The sequence below is a fragment of the Heptranchias perlo genome, chromosome 7 (assembly GCF_035084215.1).
Source record: "Heptranchias perlo isolate sHepPer1 chromosome 7, sHepPer1.hap1, whole genome shotgun sequence".
In the NCBI taxonomy this organism is placed as follows: Eukaryota; Metazoa; Chordata; class Chondrichthyes; order Hexanchiformes; family Hexanchidae; genus Heptranchias; species Heptranchias perlo.
The window spans coordinates 36,075,117-36,100,780 of NC_090331.1; the positions used below are offsets into that span (position 1 = coordinate 36,075,117).

At 41.8% G+C, this 25,664-nt stretch overlaps 1 protein-coding gene across 3 annotated transcripts in view; it reads left to right on the forward strand.

Annotated features, from left to right (window-relative positions):
• faima (Fas apoptotic inhibitory molecule a) overlaps positions 1-25,664 on the forward strand; it is a 43,529-nt gene that overhangs the window by 2,910 nt on the left and 14,955 nt on the right. For all 3 annotated transcript variants that reach the window (XM_067987308.1, XM_067987307.1, XM_067987305.1), the window contains exons 2-4: positions 8,056-8,191; positions 14,009-14,237; positions 23,317-23,366. In XM_067987308.1, the coding sequence (XP_067843409.1) occupies positions 8,081-8,191; positions 14,009-14,237; positions 23,317-23,366 (390 nt within the window). In that variant the 5' untranslated portion in view covers positions 8,056-8,080. The remainder of the gene's footprint in view (positions 1-8,055; positions 8,192-14,008; positions 14,238-23,316; positions 23,367-25,664) is intronic.

Genomic DNA, 25,664 nt, shown 5'->3' on the forward strand with positions numbered 1-25,664 from the left:
AACACCTTACACAAATGACAGGTAAATGTACTTCACATGTATATTTACTTAACAAACACTTACCACCATTAGATGCAAAACTTTGCACTCTTTCTCTTTCACCAAAGTTTGGAATTTTGATAAGAATTTAACAGACACAGCACTTCTTAGTGTAGCTTCTAGGTTTTTGTCTAGCTGTTGCAAATAGTACTTTTATTTCATTAGTGTGATTGCTGAGAATGTTGACTCGCATGATACATGTCAGACCCGCCCATGCTCTCCATCCAGAACTAATGTAAGGAGTCGCACAACACCAGGTTATAGTCCAACAGCTTTATTTGAAATCATAAGCTTTCGGAGCTTTGCTCCTTCGTCAGGTGAGTGAAGAGTTGCATAAAGGCACAGCATATATAGTCAGAGAACTATATATGTTCTCTGACTATATATGCTGTGCCTTTATGCAACTCTTCACTCACCTGACGAAGGAGTAAAGCTCCGAAAGCTTGTGATTTCAAATAAAGCTGTTGGACTATAACCTGGTGTTGTTGACTCCTTACATTTGCCCACCCCAGTCCATCACCGGCATCTCCACATCCATCCAGAACATGTTTGGATGCTGCTTGCCCTTTGCCATGATGTGCCCTGTTGGAGCTGTTCTTTATGGTTGGGCTAACTTTCTTCTTCTGGCCGGCAGCGTTTATTCCAATTAGTCAAGCTGATCACAATGACAACTCCACTCTCCATACAATGTTGCTGGTGTTTCCGGCATTTTCATTTGTGTTGCACACCATTTTAGCAGATAACCAATAAGCAGTAACAAAGGAAGTAAACCACATACAATGATCAAACAGACTCTGTTTTTCATTACATTTTACCAACAATGTTAATACAAACATGCATACGAATATGAGTATTGAGATCGGGAGCCCAATGACTGTCTATTATTCATTTTTTATTTACGAATGAAAAATGCAATTAGCTATATCTGGATTCCCAATTAGCCACATGTGAATCTACACTGTATGTTCTCTATAGCTTTAACATTGTTCCTACAACAGGGTACCCAGAAGTGCACACAGTACTCCAACTGTGGTCTAACCAATGTTTTGTCTAAATTCCTTTACTTCATTACTCTTATACTCTATTGCTTTATCATGGGATTGAAGAGCTCCATAAGACATCAAATAATTAAAGTGTTGAGGTAACTCCTTCCAAATTCCTCGCTCCTAGGTAATTTCCATGTGTTTAGCTTGTTTGTTTTTAAAGTATTACTGTGTAAGTACAAATTAAAGAAAAATGATGGTGGTTTTCATTACTATTTGTGGGAGACATCTGTTTAATGACCACTTTTTTTTAATGCTTTCCACTAATGCATTAATTTCTGCAGGGGTTCTCCTGATCATCCCAATAATCCCATTTCTCTGAGGTTTTTGCGTATCTTCCACCAAAGTTATGTTGGATGATCGAGAGAACTCCCACAAAAATTCAACCCCTAAGTGTTTGGAAATAGTTCAAGACTATTAGGGAAGGGAAATAAATCCAGCCCACATTGACAGCAATGACCAGAAGCTTCAAAGAATGCTTTCCCATAGATCTATTGGTTCCTCTTTATATAAAAGTATGGACTTTCTTTGCACCAGGACTGTATCTCTGCAAACCATATTTAATCACTAGAATAATATAACATTTGTAGCATAATTATGATGACCATAACAAATAGTATTGCTTTATTTTCCTTGAGAATTTCCACACTTCAGATAGCTTTTCCAGCCATTTTGTCATCTGCTTGGTGATAGTCTACAGCTCTGTGTGAAGAGATTATTGCATATTATATTTAGATTAAACTCTTGCCTCCTTGTTTCTTTGTTATTTAAAAAACTTGTCTTTTTTTTCCTCCATCTTGAACTTCCTTTGCCTTTTTTTTTTAAGCTCAATATTCCCACAACCAAGCAGGCATGCATGTGATACGTGAGGATGTGGGGTCGGAAGCTCAGCTCAGGGTCAATTATTTTACTATTAACTGCAATATAATATACATATTTTAGCACATTGTGCATGGATAATAAGAAAGAATGAACTTGCATTTATATAGAACCTTTCACAACCGCAGGATGTTCCAAAGTGCTTCACAGCCAAGTAAGTACTTTTTTGAAATGTGGTTATTGTTGTGTTGTAGCGAAACATAGCAGCCAATTAGCATACAGCAAGGTCCCACAAACAGCAGCGAGATAAATGACCATATAATCTGTTTTAGTGATGCTGGTTGAGGGATAATTATTGGCCAGGACACTGGGAGAACTGCCGTGTTTTCCTTCAAATAGTGCCATGGGATCTTTTACATCCACCAGAGAGAGCAGACCTGAACACCGTTTAAACCTCTCATCTAAAAGATGGTAGAAGGCTCGGCACAAGGCAACTGCCTGCCCTCAGCTGTTGCTGGTGGAGGGCTGGGTGCGAATCACCTACCTAAGATTTTGCATTCAATCTTTTGTGCATTTAGTAGCCTTCAGGCCTCTACAAGTCAGGATGGAAAATGGTACTGAGATAACTGCCTGGGTTGTTTTAAAGGTGGTCCCTGCCCTAAGTATAACTATTTGTAATATTGTATGGGTTATGTATTTTCACATTTAATTTTCTTTATTCTAATCCATTTTTGTGCAAGAATCATAACATCTAAGAGCACATGATTTAGATCAGAATTTTATTTGTTTTAGTGAAAAACGGTCAAAATTTGGAGGTTCATGTTAAGATTGACATTAATTTGCATATCTGTGAACATCTACTGCATTTAAAAAAATACGTATCATTTTACACAGTGAAATAGGTCCAAAATCTAGGTGTACATTGAGTACGCACTGGCCAAGAAATTACTTGATGCTGCACCTGTTTTAAAGGCATAAACAGGCATCAAAACATCCAGTATGGTGGGCAGTATACACATGCACATTTTACACCGGATGTGAGTGATTCAGAGCTTGAGAGTCTACCTAGTACAGATCCAAAATTTGTAACAGTGGCCAAAAAAGGATAACACCAGGAGTGAGACTGAAAAGCAAAAACAATAGAAGAGCAAGTAAAAAAAAATGCCAGGCTGAAAGCAAGACTAAAAGAAACAATACTCGGTCAAAATCAAAATAATGCGAGTGTTGGAAATCTGAAAGAAAAATTGAAAATGCTGGAAATACTCAGCAAGTCAGGCAGCATCTGTGGATTTGTTGAGTCTTTCCAGCATTTTCGCTTTTTATTTATGAAACAATACTTGGAATGGCAATAAAAGAAAACACAAACACAGACAGTAGTGAGACTAAAGCATCCTGTATGTTGGCCACACATTCCCTTCAATCTGGAGAGCACCATAGCTGTCCAATATCTGGTTGAATAGTGTGACCCAGGCATTGTAACAATAAGACCCCTCGCTGTGTGTACTGAATAATATGATCTCGAAGGTGACGCCGTGTCCCTTTTCCTATCTTTTTGGAAGGTGAACAGATGAGCATTTTTGTTAGACAATGCTAATTGTAACCAACAAATTGGTTTATTTTACAAGAAATATGAATGATCAGAACATAGTTTTCTAGTGAAATTCATTCAATTCCTTACTATTCTTATCATAAAACGTACTGTGCTCAGTTCTGGTCTCCATATTACAAAAAGGATCTAGAGGCACAGGAGAAGATGCAAACAAGATTTACAAGTATGATACGGAACTGAGAGGTTATAACAATCAGGAAAGACTTGAACAGGCTGGGGCTCTTCACTCGAAAAGAGAAGGCTGAGAGGTGACCTGATAAAGGTCTTTAAAATTATGAAGGGGTTCAATTGGATAGATGAAGAGAAGATGTTTCCATTTGTGGGGAAATCCAAAACTCGGGGCCATAAATATTAAGATAGTCACCGATAAATCCAATAAGGAATTCAGGAGAAACTTCTTTACTCAGAGAGTGGTTAGAATATGGAACTTGCTACCACATGGAGTACTTGAGGCGAATAGCGTAGGTACTTTTAAGGGGAAGCTAGATAAGTGCATGAGGGAGAAAGAAATGGAAGGATATGTTGATAGGGTGAGATGAAGTAAGATGGGTGGAGGGTTGTGTGGAGCACAAACACCAGCATAGACCTGATGGGCCAAATGGCCTGTTTCTGTGCTGTAAATTCCATGTAATAACAAAGTGCACAACTTTGCCCTGGTATGGGCTGAACTTACTTTAAAGTTAGCAATCCTTGAACTAACCAGCATTAACTATACTCTTACAGGCTGCATGCGTTTATGCCTCAGTCTGGAGCCTCATAGCCTTCCCTCACTGGCTGGAGATAATGAGAGACCTCTCCGCCTCATTGTTTCGGACTCAAAACTGCTGATCTGACTTTTTCAGAGAGAGAATACAACAGATGCTGACCTATGAACACCCCCCCACCCCCACCCCTCAGCTCTGTGTTGAGGATGGGCTTGCTACGCTGCCCGTCAAAATTGCCATTTTGAATAACTCCCCCCACTCCCCATTGGTAAGGGAGCTATGGTAACTACACTGTCTCTTTAGCAAGGCTTCCTGCCGGGCGTATTGAATGAAAACCATTCTAGCATAAAAGGTGCAATCATCCCAAGGGTGTGCTGGATGACTTGCTATTATCTCAAAACTGATATGGTATATGAGAATACACAAATTTTGATAGCTGTTTCATCTAGTATACCAACCGAAGGTCCAAATCAATATCCCAAATAGCTTAAAGATCTCTGGGAAGTAACCTTTGTTAACTGAGTCTAATTTAATAGCAACATAGTAATGTAAATTAAATTAATGTAAAATCCCTTCCACGACAAATAGGTAAAAATCTCAAACTGTTACAGCCACACACCTTAAAACATCCCAAATCCCAAGGGCTCAATTTCAGGGGGCAGTTGGGGGAAGGGGGGCTCGGAAAATCGTGGAAATCTTTTTCGGGTTCGGAAGCCAGCTCCAACCCGACCACTTCCGAGTTTCCCAGGGACCCACCTGTGTGCGTGCAGGCAACCCAAAACCGGAATTGCCGGCGGGATGACAGTTAAAGAGCCAAATGTAGGTACTTAAGACACTTTACCTGTGACAGATTAAGTGATTGTATCAATTTTTAACTTACCTGGGCGGCTTGCCCACCGCTTCTGATTCACGCCTAGTGAAACCAGGTGTGAAGGGCCAGATCAGGGAAAAAGAAACAAAATAAATTAAATAAAAAACCATAGAAGGAAGTTAAAATACAAAATGAACCTACCTTTGCACCCTACTCCGATGTCTTCCTCTCCGATCTCCTCCTCTTCACCACCGCCCCCCCCCCCACCGGTGTCCTCCCGATGTCCCCCTCTTCACCCCCCTGATGTCCTCCTCTTCACCACCCCCAATGTCCCCCTCTTCATCCCCAATCTTCCCCCCACCCCCCCCCCGATCTTCCATTCCAGTGGCGGATGACATCTCCCTCTCCCTCTTTCTCTCCCCACCCCCCGACCTCGCATTGCAGCTCCTGACGGCAGGCAGCTTGTCAATCAGGCTGGCTGCCGGGCGCGAAACCCGGAGAGAACGTTAATCATCAGCAATCACTATGCGATCTCATCGGAAACGATAAGTTCTGTTCATGCGACTTTGCCACGTGCACCTTCACCCCCCGCCCCGCTGCCAACCCGCTACCATTGCAAAATCGACCCCCAAGTGTTCCCTTCCCAATGATTGTAAATATGTTATTTTTAACTTTTCTCCTTACCTTTTCTCTTCATAACTATTCTTATTCCCACTTTCCCACACAAACGTCAAGCTTCCAATCTGTTCTGTGCTCACCATTTAAGGCATCCATTTTATCCTCAACCCCACTTCCTCTCCTTTGCTATCTCAAAAATTTCACCACTTCCTGTCACTCAACTTTTACCATCCACTCATCACCACAACCTCTTTCCCAATTGCCAAGACAATTTCTGTAATACATTTTCTGTCTCTATAATAAAGTACTAAAACTTTTCTGAACAGTTTAAATAACAAAAGTGACCATTTTGATGTTAATATTTATTCAGATTTGCCAGTAAACCTATTTATAAAAAGGACCCTAAAGTCTGGTAGGAAATTTGTCAAGTGTGGTGAAAATTTGCTTAAATTCTCCCAAGTTACTGATTGTTCATGTATTGTACAAGAACTTGTACGTAGACCCAGATTCCTAATATGCTCATTTTCATAAGGGGCACTACTGAGAACAAGTTACAAAATCATCTAAGACAAGCCAAGGTAATTAAATATTAATATCTGGATCGGCAGACTGCTACAGTCCACCTCTTATTGATGTCCTAGCTGCATATTATTCTGTCTTTGTCCATTCTGCTTGCTAATTGGATCTGATTTAATCTGATCAGTTGGTTCCTGTGGCATCTTGGGTGAAGATTACTGTGCATGAAGATGATATGAGTTACTGACTGCTTTCATTAGTTTGTAATATTATGGCAGATGAGTGAAGATGTTGCTTATACAATTTGCATGCCTTTATTATTATGAATACTATTTCTGATGTATTGAAGTAGAACAGAATTTCATGAAGTGGTTTGAACATTGCTGTGCAGTAATGCAGTTCAACATACAAAGACAATATACCAAACTTTTATCATAGGTGTCTATCAAGTAATACTGTAACCTTCATTGGTTATTAAACTACACAATTTTAATGCAAAAATTAATAGTTTTGGGGGGGTGATTAATACTTTATTAAATAATGGAGAACAGTATTAAATGGTGGAATATTGTCATTTTCCAAGAGTTTTTTGCTACAAAAATATAACGTCAGATTCCATGTGTACGCTGACGACACCCAGCTCTACCTCACCACCACCTTTCTCAACCCTTCCACTGTCTCTCTGTCACACTGCTTGTCCGAGAGCAAAAATTTCCTCCAACTAAATATTGGGAAGACCGAAGCTATTGTCTTTGGTCCCTGCCGCAAACTCCATTCCCTAGCCACCGACTTCATCCCTCTCCCTGGCCACTGTCTGAGGCTGAACCAGACCATTCGCAACCTTGGCATCCTATTTGACCCTGAGATGAGCTTATGATCATATAGCCACTCCATCACCAAGACTGCCTTCTTCCACCTCCGTAACATCACCCGTCTCCGCCCCGCCTCAGCTCATCTGCTGATGAAACCAAGTCCCGTTCTCCCATCACCCCTATGCTCGCTAACCTACATTGGCTCCTGGTCCGGGAACACCTTGATTTTTAAAATCCTCATTCTTGTTTTCAAATCCCTCCATGGCCTCACCCCTCCCTATCTCTGTAACCTCCTCCAGATCTACAACCCTCCCAGACCTCTGCGCTCCTCCAATTCTTGCCTCTTGTACATCTCCAATTTTAATTGCTCCACCAGGCAATAAGCTTTGGAATTCCCTCCCTAAACCTCTCCTCCTCTCTACCTCTCTCTCCTCCTTTTATGATGCTCCTTAAACCTGTCTCTTTGACCAAGCTTTTGGTCACCTATCCTAATATCTCCTTATGTGGCTCGGTGTCAAATTTTGTTTGATAACGCTCTTGTGAATTGCCTTGGGACGTTTTACTATAAAGGCGCTAGATAAATGCAAGTTGTTGTTGTTGTCTTAATCTTTTCTTTTCATGTGTCTGTGTTGTATTTACTGTGTACAGGAATATTGATGATCTACATTTCATTAACTTCCACCATCCAAGGATTTTTCCCTAGCTACCTTTATGAATCGGCTTTTTAAACTGCTATGTCATGGTATTCTCACCTGATAGAATGTGCAGTTTGTCAGTTATGCACTTGCTTGCTGTATTCTGCCTCCTTAACTATGTATTTCTAAGTTTCTTACATTAAAGTGTTTGCTATTGTTCATTTGCTGCCATTGTGATCTAGATTGCTGTCTTTTGAACATCTGCATTTGAACTTCTGAATATGTTGTAACGAGTCACTAGATTTTATGACGCAAATTAACTTTCAATTGTGCTAATTAGATGTGTGCATTTAGAACTCTAGGTTGCCATGACAAAGTTTGTGGTGTTGCTACCTAATTGGTTGTCTGCCTCTTGAATAAAAAAATTGATGTTCATTTATTTTTATTAGGTCTCAATACCACCACTTTGAGAAAATGGCTGATCTGGTGGCATTCTGGGAAGTAGCTCTAAGTGATGGTGTACACAAAATAGAATTTGAGCATGGCACCACCTCAGGAAAGCGAGTGGTATATGTTGATGGAAAGGTAAGATATTCAAAGTTTGTTTTGATTTTACCTTAATTATGACATTTAATTTGCCATGCCAGTTTTTATGTATACGTGCTCCCCTGATGGCCTAGGGAACAAGTGCACTGTATGTGTAATGCTAATCCATACGACTAGAAGGTTTTAGGATGAATCCTTAATTGGGACATCAGTTGGGATGCTACAATTGACCATGATGCCAGTTAGGGAGAGCGAAAATTAAGCAAAATTTCTGTTCCTGCTCACTATTCAATAACTCATGCAGGAAAGCACACGTATGTGGATGTTGACTGAGAACAAGATCAGCCTCTGTTGAAATGTTTCCCATGGTCAAGTAGTCTGCCAACAATGAGTTTGCACAATAAGATTGGCTACTTGGGCAAAGTATCAAGGGACTTCTAGTGCCCAGGGAACCATACCCAGCAGGGTAAATTATCATTTTTTATGTATACATATAAATATATAGATTAACAGATTATTCTCATTCTTAAAATAAATGCCAAGTACCCGGCTGATAATGATTTATTTGAGTGCCGTAGTTTCAGACTGGCTCTCAGGCAGTCCAAAGTTAAGGTCCTATGGACCTGCTCCAGAACACATGGCTGTTCTCATTATTGGTGTCCTGGAGCAACCTAGCAGAGAGGGAGGTTGCAGCAGGTTAAAAGAAATTGCATTTTTTTTTAAAAAGTTAAACAAGATTTTGATAAATCTGTCTTTTTCCAGTATAAAAAGGAGGAGTACTCCCCCTTTAAGCATCAGTACAAATTCTTATATTTGAAATCTCAACATCTGCACTAACATTAAAATGTGGTTGCTTCAGAAGTTAAGACACTGGCTAATATCTTGACACCAGAAGTGGAGTTTGTCGATTATTTCCTATTCTCACTTTTTGAAACTACATGGGCTCAATTTTCAAATTAAAAAACGGGTGGGCTGGGGGCGGGGGAGCATTGAAAATTGCCACCATTTCAGACCCGCCCCCAACCCACCTCCAACCCGCCCATTTCTGGTTTTCACTGGGGCAGAACAAGGGATGGGCGACCAACCCACTCCCAGGAGGCGGGTTGGGCCTTAAAACCTTTCAAGGAGGCTTCAGGCCTCTATTTTTCTCCGATTCCCGATTTCAACCCCGGGGGGCCGGGATTCCCAGACCTTCTGTTTTACACCTCGTGAAAGGAGGTGAAAAGGCCCAAGACTAACAAGTAGGTGCCTAGAAAGGCACAGCTCGTAGGCCTGGAGGAGCAGGATTGCTTCTGCCAGGCCCAACGAGCCTATCTGCACGTCCCCACAACGATCGCGGACCCCCAACCCCCCGATCGCAGACCCCTGATCGCCGAACCCTGACCCTGATCCTCCCCCTCCGACCCCAACCCCGATCCACCGACTTCGATCCTCCCCCGCACTCTGATCCTCCCATCCCCACTCCGATCCTCTGACCGCCAACCCTCCCCCTCAATGATTGCAGACCCTCGCGATGACCTCCGATCCCGACACCCTCCCATCCCCCATGACTCGCAACCCCTGCCAACCTAAGCCCACCCGAGCCAACCTATGCCCCCTTGCCCACCCATGCCCCCCGATGTCCCCCTCCCCCATCCATACATACAAAGACTTACCTGAAGACGTCCTCTCCCTGGCTGGTCTCCTGTCTGAATGAGACCAGCCTGTCAATCAGCCGGTTAGTCGGACAGGAAACCAACAAAAAAAAAAATACGTCTTTACGTCAAAATCGTCCGGTCGTCCGGGAGACCCGTACCAATGGGTTTCCTGATCACAATTTGAATCCCCCGCCCCTTTCCCGGCTCCGTTTTAAAATTGAGCCCCATGTGTACGTTTCAGCGGCATTGTTTCCTACTTACGCTATTCCTAGAAGTTTTGAAATAAATTACAGAATTCTCTGTAGAGTTCTCTTCTAAATAACATCTTAATTTACATTTCTTTGTTTTCCTTTCTTATCCAAATAAGGGTTGTCAGTGATAGGGAAAGGAACACTTTTCCATTTTGAACACCCAATTGCGAGCTCCCACACCAGATGCACATTAGTCTCTTTACTGCATCCCAGCACCTTTAGGTACTCACTTCGTTGCAGGCTCATACTACCCACCTCGACCTCTGCCAGGCCACAACCATGCAGCAGCCAAAAAGCTGCTCGGCCTTCTCCTCGTGGGGGTTGAAGGTTCTCAGCCTTATGTGTCATATTGCCCATCAAAGGTAAAAGGGAAGAAACATTAGGCCTGCAATCGATCACAGCATATACCGTTGCAGGTGGTGTGCTACAGGTGAAGGTGCGAGGGGGTCAGTGTTGTAGCATTTCTGGGGATTCTGCTAGTTGGTTACTGATCAAGAAGCTGTCTAGGCTTGGATTCTACAGGATTGCAAGATGGAGGTTCCCTTAAAACAGGTAAATCAGTGTCAGAGCAATGGGAGGCATTCAAGAAGGAGATATTGAGGGTTCAGAGCAAATATGTTCCCACAAAGATAAAGGGTGGGACTCTCAAATCTAGAGCCCCCTGGATGTCAAGGAGCATACAGGGTAGGATAAGGCAAAAAAGGGAAGCTTATGTCAGATACCGAGAGCTCAATACTGCAGAAAGCCAAGAGGAGTATAGAAAGTGTAGGGGTGAAATTAAGAAGGAAATTAGGAAAGCAAAAAGAGGGCATGAAAAATTACTGGCAAGTAAAATCAAGGAAAACCCAAAAATATTTTATAAATACATTAAGATCAAGAGGATAACTAAGGAAAGAGTAGGGCCTATTAGAGCCCAAAAAGGTAACTTATATGTGGAGGCGGAAGATGTGGGTATAGTTCTGAATGAATACTTTGCGTCTGTCTTCACAAAAGAGGGGAACAATGTAGACATTGTAGTTGAGGAGGAGTGTGAAATATTGGATGGGATAAACATAGCGAGAGAGGAAATATTAAGGGGTTTAGCATCCTTGAAAGTAGATAAATCGCCAGGCCTGGATGAAATGTATCCAATAAGAGAAGCAAGAGAGGAAAGAGCAGAGGCTCTGAACGTCATTTTCCAGTCGTCTGTGACTACTGGTATGGTGCCAGAGGACAGGAGGACTGCTAACGTACCATTGTTTAAAAAGGGAGAAAGGGATAAACTGAGTAATTACAGGCCAGTCAACCCAACTTTGGTGGTAGGCAAATTATTGGAATCAATTCTGAGGGATAGTATTAATCGTCATTTAGAAAGGCACAGATTAATGAAGGACCACCAGCATGGATTTGTTAAGGGAATGTCGTGTCTAACTTGATTAAATTTTTTGAGGAGGTAACAAGGAGGTTCGATGAGGGTAGTGTGTTTGATGTAGTGTACATGGATTTTAGCAAGGCTTTTGACAAGGTCCCACATGACAGACTGGTCAGAAAAGTAAAAGCCCATGGGATCCAAGAGACAGTGGCAAGTTGGATCCAGAATTGGCTCAGTGGCAGGAAGCAAAGGGTAATGGTCAATATGCGTTTTTGTGACTGAAAGGCTGTTTCCAGTGGGTTTTCGCAGGGCTCAGTATTAGGTCCCTTGCTTTTTGTGGTATATATCAATGATTTAGACTTAAATGTAGGGGGCATGATTAAGAAGCTTGCAGATGATACAAAAGTTGGCCGTGTGGTTGAGAGTGAGGAAGAAAACTGTAGACTGCAGGAAGATATCAATGGACTGGTCAGGTGGGCAGAAAAGTGGCAAATGAAATTCAGTCTGGAGAAGCATGAGGTAATGCAATTGGGGAGGGCAAACAAGGCAAGGGAATACACAATAAATGGTAGAATACTGAGAAGTGGAGAGGAACAGAAGGACCTAGGAGTGCATTTCTACAGATCCCTGAAGGTAGCAGTACAGGTAGATAAGGTGGCTAAACAGGCATACGAGATACTTTCCTGTATTAGCCAAGGCATGGACTATAAGAGCAGGGAGGTTATGCTAGAACTGTATAAAACACTAGCTAGGCCACAGCTAGAGTACTGCGTACAGTTCTGGTCACCACATTACAGGAAAGATGTGATTGCACTATAGGGGGTATGGAGGAGATTTACGAGGATGTTGCCAGGACTGGAGGATTTTAGCTATGAGGAAAAATTGGATAGGCTAGGGTTGTTTTCTTTGGAACAGAGGAGGCTGAGGGGAGACTTAATTGAGGTGTATAAAATTATGAGGGGCCTAGATAGAGTGGATAGGAAGGACCTATTTCCCTTAGCAGAGAGGTCAATAACTAGGGGACATAGATTTAAAGTAATTGGTAGAAGGATTAGAGGGGAGTTGAGAATTTTTTTCACCCGGGGGTGGTGGGGGTCTGGAACTCACTGCCTAAAAGGGTGGTAGAGGCAGAAACCCTCATCGCATTTAAAAAGTACTTGGATATGCCGTAACCTGCAAGTCTACAGACCAAGAGCTGGAAAGTGGGATTAAGCAGGATAGCTCTTTTTCGGCCGGCACCGACACAATGGGCCGAATGGCCTCATTCTGTGCCGTAAATTTCTATGATTCTATGACAACGAGTTCAGTCTGCAGAGACAGTTGTGAGAGCTGCTCTCCAAGAGTTTGAAGTGTGGTAGTGCCGAGATTGGGCAAGGAAGAAAGGGAGAGCACGGTGAGTGTCTTACCTTTCCAGCTGTGGTCAGGTCATTGAACTTCATCCTGCACTGCTCTTCTGTCTTTGGGGTCATGGAGGTGGAAATTAGTGCCTCCGCCACCTCTCTTTGTACCCCTCAGCTGACTGCTTGAGCCAGCTTGGCCTTTTGGAACCCATGAACTGGTCCTGACGAGTCTATTATCTCCTCAAGGATGGCCTGCAAGTCTCACTATGCAAAATTTCAGGCTCTCATCCTGCCAGATTCAGGCTCCTCAGTGCTAATTTCTCTCTGAAAAGGGAAATGCTGTTGAAGTACTGGAAACACTCTGGAAAAAATAATTTTTTAAAAAATGACAGAGAGAAAACTGTCTGTCACTCACCTACAACTCCCAATCTGAAGAATGGTGCTTTTATCCACCCTAGGTTGCCTGGGGACCCTATTGGTTATACTGAAATCATGTTGGTTTTTCTGCTGATTTTTTTAATGTTCCAGCATAGTCAAATAAGCTCCGCAAGAAATTTCGGCTTAAACAGCCATCGGCAAGATGGGCATAAAAATAGACGTAAATTTTGCTGGAGTTTGTCAGGTATACCGTGTCAGCATGGTTTTGTTGGTGCATCAGCTTGGCTTAGTTGGTAGCACTCTCACCTCTTGAGTGATAAGATTGCAAGTTCAAACTCCACCATGGATTTGAGCTACAAAATGTAGGTTGACATTCAGTGTAGTATTAAGGGAACATTGTACGGTCTGACGTGACATCTTTAAGATAGACGTAAAAGATTCCATGACACTATTCAAAGAGCAGGGAGTTCGCTAAGTGTCTCGGCCAGCAGCACCACAAACAGATTTTCTGGTGATTCATTTATTTGTTGTTTGTGAGACCTCACTGTATGCAAATTGGCTGCTATATTTGCCTACATAACTGTGTGACTGCACCTCAAAAGTCATCCATTGTTGTAAAGCACTGCAAGTTTCTGAGGACTTGATATGGCACTATATCAATCCAAGTTTGTTTTTTCTTCTTTCCTTATGATTGTTTAATAAACTCTAATATCTGGCCTCTGCTGCTTGGTTTTTATGACTTATGATCTCTTATGATTTGTAACATGCTTCCATTAGTCATTGTTTCTGCATACAATGTGTGTTATTTATTGTAACTTAGTTTTGGTATAACATTTGAAAATCTTCGATAATTGAAGAAACTTTTTTTGTGTGCGTAACAATCACTATTTTATTATCAGGAAGTTATACGGAAGGACTGGATGTTCAAACTTGTTGGGAAGGAAACCTTCGCAGTTGGGGCAACTAAAACAAAAGCAACAATCAACATTGATGCAGTTAGTGGTTTTGCTTACGAGTACACATTGGAGATCAATGGGAAAAGCCTGAAGAAGTATATGGAGAACAGATCAAAGACCACAAACACATGGCTATTAAATTTGGATGGAGTGGATTCTCGAATAGTGCTGGGTAGGTACATGTTAGGGTAGGAAGTTTTTAGCTTCACTGAAAGTGACTGTATATTTAAATTATCCTGGTTTGAGACATCAACACACTGTGTGCGAGAGGCTTCCTCTACCCCCCACCCCCCCACCCCGCCCCGGCCACCATCACTCTAGCTTGTGTCTCACTACTGTCATTGGGCTAATCTCCTTCATGAAACCCACCTCCTGCACTTTCCACTGCCTCAGAATCCAACCCCTTGTTACATTATGACTATCTCCATGATCTATTGCTGCTATCACCATCTTCAAAAGCCACTCTCAAACCGTCCATCCCATCCAACTGTTCTATCTCCAACCTCCCTTCCTCTCTACGATCCTCGAACACATCGGCAACTAAGTATGTGCTCACCTCTTCCATCATTCCTTTCTCAAATCCTTTCAGTTGGTTTGTTGCTTGCCATGCATTGAGACTGCCCTGGTCAAAGTCACTAACAACATTCTTTGTGATTACAACCATGGTATATGATTTCCCCCATTGTCATTCTCAGCCGTTCCATGGCATTTGACCGAGTCAACCACTCCATCCTCCTCCACTATTTTTCTTCTGTTGCTCACCTTCATGGTTCCACTTCTTCTACCTGTCGAACGTAGTCAGTATATCTCCTACAATGCCTTCTTTTCCTGACCCCACACGATCACCTTGGGAGCATCCCAAGGTTCCACCCTTGTTCCCCTCCTTTTCCTCACCTACATTCTGCTCTTTGGCAACATCATCTCTAATCATGGGGTTATCTTTCACATTTGACAACATCCAACTCTACCCTTCCACCATGACACTCAACCTGTGTACTATCAGCATCAAGTCATGGATGAGCAAGAGCTTTCCCCTATTTAACAATGGTAATACTAATTGCATCCTGTTTGGCCCTCGTCAAAACCTCCACACCTCACCCTCATTCCATCCTACTCTCTCCCTGCTCGCTCAGGCTGAATCTGAGGTGCACAACATAGGTCTCCAGTTTCACGTTGAGCTGAGCTTCAAACCCATATCGGAATCATCACCAAGATCACCTATTTCAACGCCCACAACATCGCTCACCCCTGCATTTACCTCATCCCCAAGTGTTGCTGAAAAGCCCCATCTACCCCTATGAACTGATCAGAGAGAGCCAGCTGGATTTGTAAAGGGTAAGTCATGTCTAACAAACGTAGTTGAAATTTTTGAGGCGGTAACTAATGTAGTAGATAAGGGAGTGTCTATTGATGTTATTTATATGGGCTTCCAGAAGGCATTCGATAAGGTTCCACATAAGAGACATAACAAAAATGAGAGCGCATGGAATTGGAAGCAACCCATTGACATGGATAGGGAATTGATTAGGAGGGAGGAGACGGACAGTAGGAATAACAGGTATGTACTCAAATAGGCAGGATGTGACTGGTGGTGTCCCCCATAGATCTGTATTGGGGCCTCAGCTTTTCACTATATTTATAAGTGACTTAAATGAAGCAATAGAGAGCAGTATATCCAAATTTGCTGACAACACCAAGTTAGGTAGCACAGTAAATAGTGTAGCTGGGGACAGAAAGTTGCAAAGGGACATTGGTAGATTAAATGAGTGGGCAAAACTGTGGCAGATGAAGTTCATTGTGGGGAAGTGTGAGGTCATCCACTTTTGGCCGAAGAAAGATAGATCAGAGTATTTTCTAAATGGTGAGAAGCTAGGAACTGGAGGAGCAGAGAGATTTAGGAGTCCAAGTACAGAAATCACTAAAAGTGGACAGGTACAAAAAATAATTTAAAAGGCTAATGGAATTTTGGCCTTTATTTCAAGGGAGCTGGAATACAAAGGGGTGGAAGTTATGTTACAGTTATATGAAGTTCTGGTTAGACCCCATTTAGAGTACTGCATTCAGTTCTGGGCACCGCACCTCAGGAAAGATATATTGGCCTTGGAGGGGGTGCAGCGCAGATTCACCAGAATGACACTGGGCTAAAAGGGTTAAATTACGAGGACAGGTTGCACAGACTAGGCTTGTGTTCTCTTGAGTATAGAAGATTAAGGGGTTATCTGATGGAGGTGATTAAGATGATTAAAGGAGTTAATAGGTTAGAGAAAGATAAACTATTTCCTCAGGTGGGGGAGTCCAGAACAAGGGGGCATAATCTTAAAATTAGAGCCAGGCAGTTCAAGGGTGATGTCAGGAAGCACTTCTTCACATAAAGGGTAATGGAAACGTGTAACTCTCTTTTCCCCCAAAAAGCTGTTGAGGCTGGGTTAACTGAAAACTGAGATTGATAGATTTTTCTTAGCCAAGAATATGGAACCAAGGCAGGTAGATGGAGTTAAGATACAGATTAGCCATGATCTAATTGAATGGCTGAATAGGCTGGAGGGGCTGAATGGCCTACCCCTATTCCTATGGTCCTATCTCTGGTCTCGGCTTTTCCAAAGCTGTTCTTGCCAGCCTCCCAAGTTCCATCCCATAAAAACTACAATTTGTCCACTACATCCCCAGCCACACTAAATTCCACTCCCCAATTCTGTCCTTGCTGTCCTCTGTTGGCTCCCTGTCCCCAGCGTGTGTCAATTTTGTGGCACAAAGGGAAATTAGGGAGGGAAAGCTCCAGCCTCCACTGACCTATTACTGAGTAAACTGGAGCATCTTTCCTAAAGCACAGCTGGGTTAAGCAGTAAGCATGATAACTGACATTGGGGTTGGATGGGCAGGCAAACAGCAATTTATACTTTTCAATACATTTGCATTCAGCAACTCTAATCGTGGATTTACAGAAATTATGAGCAGAGATAAAATTAGCTTGGGGTACTTTATACAGACATCAGATGAAATAGGTAAGATTATTACAAGAGACAACAGAACAAGAGACGTGATGAAAACAATGATGTAGTACCACATCTGACAGAAGAAAAGTCAGGAATGAAATTTCCATGCCAGCTAGAATAAGATTAATTGCAGAAGTAACCTTTTATCCAGGAAACAGACACCGTTCATGAATCTAGAAGAAAATGAAAGTCATTTTGGCCAGATTTCACTTTCCTGAGGCCTTCTGAGAGTCCAGGTGACTGATAATTGAGAGCCTGCCAAAGCAGGACTGGGCCAGGAGCAGAAATTTCAATGTATCAAAATATCAGTATATTGAAACTTTTCCCGTGGCGCCAATATAGAACCATATAAGTTTTCATCTCATCATGACTGTGCCAGCTCTTTACTAGAAAAAACAAAATCCCACTGCCCCACTCTATCCTCATAGCCCTGTATCTTGCTCTGCTTCAAATATTTATCTAATTTTCCTTTGAAAGAAGCAATAGGCTCTGGCTCAACAGCTCCCTTTGACAAAACATTACATACTTCGATTAAATCTTATCTTGGCCTTCTCTACTCCAGTGGAAATAGTCCCAGTATCTTGAGTCTCTCTCTTCATAAGTATAATTTCCCATATCGGGAAGCTTCCTGATGAACGTACACTCTATGGCTTTCATGTCCTTTCTATAATGGAGTGCACACTGAACTAACTGTGGCCTAACACAAATTTTGTACTTCTTGGGGGGGGGAGAAACTCGTGTCGCGCCGGAAACCGGCACAAAATGGGTGTCGTGACTGCAACTTGTGCCCGAAGGTGTTAGCCTGAGGCCCTCTAGAAATTGGGCTTCGGGCCTCATCTCCATAAAACCAGCGAGTTGTGGACACCAATTGGACGTCCTGATGCAACTCGCTGGTCAGGGTCTTAGGATATTCGGCTGGCTCTGCTGCCCAGTTGATGCCGAATTTGGAGCAAGGTCCTAAAACAGGTGTTAGGACTCTGATTTGCTTATTCAAGGCAGCTAACACCTGTTTTAGATGAGCGCCCTCGACACTTGGAAGTCGCCAGGTTCCTGTTTGGCAGCCAGCACACTTCCGGAGGAGATTGGGCGTGTTGGTCCCGCCAAAGCAAATTGTTTGCCCAAAAAATGGGCACAAGGATCAATTTCTCCTCCTTTTACTCTTGTACTTTATGGCCTGTTTAGAAACCCCAACATGTTGGCCTTTTTTATGGGTTTGTCTACCTGCACACACTTTCAGGGAAATATGTTTTTGAACCCCTAGGCCTCTGCTCAGCCACAATCTTCAGTATCTTTCCATTGAGTGTATACGCATTCGTTTTTTTCCCTCTCAAAATATGTTACCTCCCACTTATCCACATTAAATTGCATCTGTCACCTGTTGTCCATTCCACGAATCTCTGTCTTCCTGAAGTCTTTTACCATACCTCCCACTCTTTGCCAAAATCCCTTTCTGCTGTTAGCAAATTCCAAGATAGTGCTCCTTGTGCCCAAGTCCAAATCATCTATATATGCCAAGAACAAAAGTGAACCCAGTACTGACCCCATGGGGTACACTACTTCTAACCCTTCTCCGATCTGAGCAATATCCATTTACCCTAACCCTTGCTTTCCTATTCGTCAACCAACTTTATATCCAGGTTGCTACACTTTATATTATCCCATACACCTGAATTTTTCCAACAAGCCTCATAAGAGACACTTTATCCAGTGTGTTCTGAAAATCCATATACACTACATCTGCTGCATTCCCTTCTTCAAAAAACTCTGTTAGATTTGTCAAACACAACTTACTTTCAACAAATCCATGCTGGCTGACTTTGAATAACCCATGCATTTTTAAATGTTCATTAATTTTTACCTCAAATTATGGATTCTAAGAGTTTGTCCACAATTGACGTTTAACTGGTCTATAGTTTTCCAGTTTATTCTACTTTGCCTTCTTGAACACAGGTGTCACATTGGCTACTCTCTAATCCCAAAACAAAATTTGCCTATTTAAGGAGGATTGAAAATTGAGGCCAAAGCCTCTGCCATCTCCTCTCTGACTTCAACAGCCAAGGGTGCATGACATCAGGGCCCAGTAACTTATCCACCTTGAGTTCTGCTAATTCTTTAAGAACCAATTCCTTTTCTCAAGTTATCTGTAACAATCGTTAATTGCGGCTGCAGGACATTCTGAAAGGGGAGGGTGAACAGCCAGAGGTCGCGGTCCATATCGGTACCAACGGCATCGGTAAAAAAAGGGATGAGGTCCTGCAAGTAGAACATAGGGAGTTAGGAAATAAATTAAAAAGCAGGACCTCTAAGGTAGTAATCTCAGGATTACTCCCAGTGCCACGTGCTAGAGAGAGCAGAAACAGGAGAATAGACCAGATGAATGCGTGGCTTGAGAGATGGTGTAGGAGGGAGGGGTTGAAATTCCTGAGGCATTGGGACCGATTCTGGGAAAGGCGGGACCTGTACAAGCTGGACGGGTTGCACCCAAGCAGAACCGGGACCAATATCCTCGCGGGGGCATTTGCTAGTTCTGTTGGGGAGGGTTTAAACTAGTATGGCAGGGGGATGGGAACCAAAGGGCAGGTACAGATAGGACAAATTCAGACCAGGAAATGGGAAATAGAAAAGCAGTTAGTGATGTAGTTAGCGACTCAGAAAGGCAAAAGAAGCAAAGGTTAAATAATGTTCAGCACAGGAATTTGACGGGGCTAATGGGTATATACTTCAATGCAAGGAATATTACAAACAAAGCAGATGAGTTAAGGGCACAGATTGACACATGGCAGCATGATATCATTGCTATAATGGAAACCTGGCTTAAAGAGGGGGATAATTGGAAGCTCAATATCCCTGGATATAGAGTTTTTAGGCAGGATAGAGTGGATGATAAAACAAGAGGAGGGGTAGCATTATTGGTTAAAGAATCAATTACAGTTGTGAGAAGGGATGATATGCTAAATGGATCATCAATCGAGGTCATATGGGTTGAGCTAAGAAATAAAAAAGGGGCAGTCACACTACTAGGAGTGCACTATAGACCCCCGAATAGCGAAAGGGAGATAGAAGAACAAATATGTAGGCAAATTTCTGAGTGCAAAAATAAGAGGGCAATTATAGTAGGGGACTTCAACTACCCTAACATCAACTGGGATTCAAACAGTGTGAGGGGCACAGAGGGCACAAAATTCTTGATCAGTGTCCAGGAGAACTTTTTTAGCCAGTACGTGACAAGCCCAACAAGAGGGAATGCAATTCTAGATTTAGTCCTGGGAAATGAAGATGGGCAAGTGGGTGAAGTGACAGTGGGTGACCATTATGGGGATAGTGACCACAATTCAGTTAGTTTTAGCATTATTATGGAAAAGGACAGAGTTAAATCAGGAGTAAACGTTTTAAATTGGGAGAAGGCAAATTTTACAGAACTAAGAGCTGATTTGGCAGAAGTGGACTGGACACAACTACTTGAGGAGAAATCAGTGGCAAGCCAGTGGGAGGCACTAAAAAGTGAAATTCTACGGGTACAACGCAGATACGTCCCCTCAAAGAAAAAGGGTGGCACTGCCAAATTTAGAATCTCCTGGTTGTCTGGAAGTATACAAGGCGAGATAAAGCAGAAAATGAAAGCTTATGACCGTCACAGAAAACTAAATACTGCAGAAAGCCTAGAGGAGTATAGAAAGTACAGGGATGACGTAAAAAAGGAAATAAGGAGAGCAAAGAGAGGGCATGAAAAAATATTAGCTAGTAAGAATAAAGAAAACCCAAAGATGTTTTATCAGTACATTAAGAACAAGAGGATATCTAAGGAAAAGGTGGGAACTATCAGGGATGATCAGGGTAACTTGTGTGACAAAGCAGAGGATGTGGGTAGGGTTTTAAATGAATATTTTGTCTCCGTATTCACAAAGGAAAGGGATGATCCGGACGTAGTAGTTAAAGAGGAGAGGTGTGAAATATTGGATAAGGTAAACAAAACGAGAGAGGAAGTACTACAGGGACTGGAATCCTTGAAAGTTGATAAGTCACCAGAGCCGGATGGATTGTTTCCTCAGCTATTCAAGGAAGCCAGGGAGGAAATAGAGGATGCTCTGAGGATCATTTTCCATTCCTCACTAGATACAGGCGAGGTACCGGAGGACTGGAAGACTGCAAACGTAAGACCATTTAAAAAGGGTACGAGGGAAAGGCCGAACAATTATAGGCCGGTCAGTCTTACCTCAGTGGTGGGCAAACTATTAGAATCAATACTGAGATAGGATAAACTGTCACTTGGAAAGGCATGGTTTAATCAGGGATAGTCAGCATGGATTTGTTCAGGGAAGGTCATGTCTTACAAATCTGATTAAATTCTTTGAGGAAGTGATGAGCAGGATTGATGAGGATAGTGCAGTGGATGTTGTCTACATGGATTTTAGTAAGACATTTGACAAGGTCCCACATGGCGGACTGGTCAGAAAGTAAAAGCCCATGGGATACAGGGAAATGTGGCGAATTGGATCCAAAATTGGCTCAGTAACAGGAAACAAAGGGTACTAGTCAATGGATGTCTTTGCGAATGGAAATCTGTTTCCAGTGGTGTGTCACACAGCTCAGTGTTGGGTTCCTTGCTGTTTATGGTATATATTAACGATTTGGACATGAATGTAGGGGGCATGATTGGCAAATTTGCAGACGACACAAAAATTGGCCGTGTAGTTGATAGAGAAGAGGATAACTGTAGACTCCAAGAAGATATCAATGGGTTGGTGGAGTGGGCGGAAAAGTGGCAAATGGAGTTCAATCCGGAGAAGTGTGAGGTAATGCACTTAGGGAGGGCAAACAGTAAAAGGGAATACGCAGTAAACGGGAATATATTGAGAGGGGTAGAGGAAGTGAGAGACCTTGGAGCGCATGTGCACAGGTCCCTGAAGGTGGCAGTACAGATAGATAAGGTTGTGAAGAAGGCATACGGAATGCTGTCCGTTATTAGCCGAGGTATAGAATACAAAAGCAGGGATGTAATGATGGAACTGTATAAAACGCTGGTAAGGCCACAGCTGGAGTATTATGCGCAGTTCTGGTCACCACATTATAGGAAGGACGTAATTGCTCTGGAGAGAGTGCAGAGAAGATTTACAAGAATGTTGCCTGGGCTTGAAAATTGCAGCTACGAGGAGAGATTGGATAGGCTGGGGTTGTTTTCCTTGGAGCAAAGGAGGCTGAGGGGTGACCTGATTGAGGTGTACAAAATTATGAGGGGCCCAGATAGAGTAGACAGGATGTACCTGTTTCCCCGAGCGGAGAGTTCAAGAACTAGAGGACATTGATTTAAGCTAATTGGCGGAAGGATTAGAGGGGACATGAGGAAAAACTTTTTTACCCAGAGGGTGATGGGTGTATGGAATTCGCTGCCTGAATTGGTGGTAGAGGCAGGGACCCTCAACTCTTTTAAAAAGTACCTGGACCTGCACCTAAAGTGCTGTAAGCTGCAGGGCTACGGACCGGGTGCTGGAAGGTGGGATTAGAATGGGCACCTGGTTGTTCTTTGAGCCAGCGTGGACACGATGGGCCGAATGGCCCCCTTCTGTGCTGTATCTTTTCTGTGGTTCTATGGTTCTAATTGTTCCATATTCTCCTTAAGTACATCTACATTCTCACTTCTGCCATTATTTGTGAATAAAAGATGCAAAATATTTGTTTTCATCTTAGACTCCCCCCATCAACCCTCAGCAGTAATTCTTTTATTTTTTATCTGTTTATAAAAGCCCTTACTCTTTCCTTTTTTGTATTATCTGTAAGGCTGTTTTCATATTCCCTTTTGGCCCTTCTAATCCCCCTTTTCACCTCCCCACTACACTTTCTATATTAATCATGATTTTCTTTAGTATATCAAGACTCCATTATATATCTGTTTTTTGTTTTATGTGCCTTTGTGTGCAGTTAACAAAATAACCAGCATAATTTTATAAACTAGCATTGTACATGCATTCATTTCTATTTATTATCTAATTTTCCAAAAGTAATGCAGAATATTTTCAATCCATTTTGTTTGCAACAATATTGCTTGCATCTACCATAAAAAGCAAACTACTGCTCGTTTTTTTATAAGTAAATGTAATGAGATTTTACAGTTCTTTGAAGTAAAATAAAGAATGGAAAGCAATTTGGGGAGTGGTTTGACACAATGATGTCAGGAAAAAGAGAAATGGAAAGTAGATTTAAACTCTAGCATATAATACTTTTCCTGACAATTTGAATATTTTATGATATGTTTCCTTGCAGAGAAGGACACCATGGATGTTTGGTGCAATGGGAAGAAGATGCAGACAGCAGTAAGTTTTTGAAAGTTAGAGATGATTTTTCTTTGGCCTTGTGAGGCAGGCATAGTAACTAAAATATGCACGTGATCATCAAAACATATTTTTCTTTCAGTGTTTCTTTTTGAGCAAGGTGAAGTTTAAGTGGTCCACTGCATTAATTAACGTAAAGCTTTTAACATTAAGCTTATATTTAAAGGAGTGTGGTTACTGCATTTAAGATTTTGAAGAAGTAAGTTCCTGGAACAGTCTCTTGCAAAGACTTTGCTCCAGGTCCCATTGTTTACGTTTACCAGTTTAAGATTGCATTGCAGCAGGAGTCCAAAAATTAATGATTCCCTCAGATACTCGACTTTGACAGTTCAACATTGTATATCATCCTAACCTCCTTGAAAATCTCATTTTATACCAACTTGCTGATCGGACGGCAGTATCTTCAGGATATAAAAATTGTTATTTATAATGGGAAGTAAATTCAAGTTTATACATAACAAGCTAGGAGGTATAGTGAAGAGAGCAGAAAATTGCAAATGGACATGCATATATTAAGCAAATAGGCAGAATGATAGTTGCACTTTGATGTAACAAAATTGATTTAGTATATTTAGGATGTAAGAAAGACAGATGGGATTACAATTTAAACAGGGAGGCCCCGGGGAGGAGGGTAGATGAATAAAAAGATTTAGTGATCCAGGTTGCCTAAGTCATTAAAAGCTAACTTGCATGCATAAAAAGCAATCAGAAAAGTTAATGGGATGTTGGGCTTCATCACAAGAGGTTTTAAATATGAAAGCAAAGAATTATACATTTATAATTATACAGAATGCTGGCCCGAACTTATTTGGCATGAGCCCTAATTTTTGGCACTTCGCTCTAGGATGAATATACTGGCCTCAGACAAAGTCCAGCAATGGTCCACCAGGATGATACCAGGGTTGAAGGAACTGAGTTATGATGAGAGACTAGGTAACCTAGATTATATTCCCTAGAGATGGGAAGGTTAAGGAGTGATTGAGGTATTCAAAATAATGAAGGGAATTGACAGGGTGGATAGATAATTACTTACCTTTTGCAGGAAATTCAAGCTTAAGAACAAATTCAGAAATGCTTCTTCACACAAAAGAGTGCAAGAATGCACTGTCCTGGAGACTAGATGCAAAGTCAGTTGGGTGTTTAAGGGTATTAGCGGATTTGAAAAAATGGCAGGGAATTGGGATTAAAGAGATAGCTGCCATGGCTAACAAAATAATGGAGTAGGCCTATTCCTGTTCCCACGCTAACAACATCATCCTTTGCAGAATAGTGGGCTTTGTTTCTGAAATTGATGACTGAATCGCTGCAGGGAAGTATAACCGATAGTGGTGTGTTATCTTCAGTTCTGAAAAAATTTAAGTCACTAACTTTTCTTAATTGACCATGATGTTCCCCATCCACCTCTTCTTCAGTTACAAGCATTCAGTATATTGGTTTGATAATCTGATGTATGCTGGGGGCTAAAATGGGTAGAAATACTGATAAGAATACAAGTCCTTAAGATAAGTTTGCCTCCTAGTTCTCACAATTGGCAACGTCAGTGTTCCACAAAGTTCATATCTGCTAGTGATGGAGTATTGTAGTCCTGTTTGGAAGGCTTCAAGTTGTGCAGGCCAATGGACTCTGTGAGAATGATATACTACATAATAGGGTCCAGAATCAAGAGATGTGTCCAGGCTAGTCATCCCTTTCAAGATAATAGTTGGAGCAGCAAGAGCTATTTGAAGTTATTTCCAGATACATTGTGCTTATTGCTACATACTTAGTAAACAAACAAAACAAGTTTTGTACTGCTAAATTTTAATAGGTTTTAGTTTTATTTAGCGACATGCTGAAAAACAAGTCAGTAAAGACTTTACTATTAACAAAGATCAATCATGCCTCTGTTTAAAATCCTGAAGATTGTTTACAAAACACTTTGATACCAGTTCATATTTTTTCCCAAAATTGAATTTCTCATGGAATTTAAAAATTCCATTTCAAAGAATCTGAATTTTCTTTGTGATACTATACTTGTAACAGTTATAGTTGACAAAAATATGACATTGAGTCTGTTTCACATTTGACAGACTTGAAACTGACTTGAATGGGCTACACGATGGCTCAACAAGGTGAGGCAATGAGTAACTGAGCCACAAAGATCCTTCTGTGGAGTTGAGGTTGAAGATCAGCCATGATCTTATTGTATGGCCTACTCCTGCTCCTATTTCTTATGTTCTAATGTACTTAGTTACCAGGTAATGGTGGTGATAGAGACACTGCAGTTGGCCTAAATGCCCT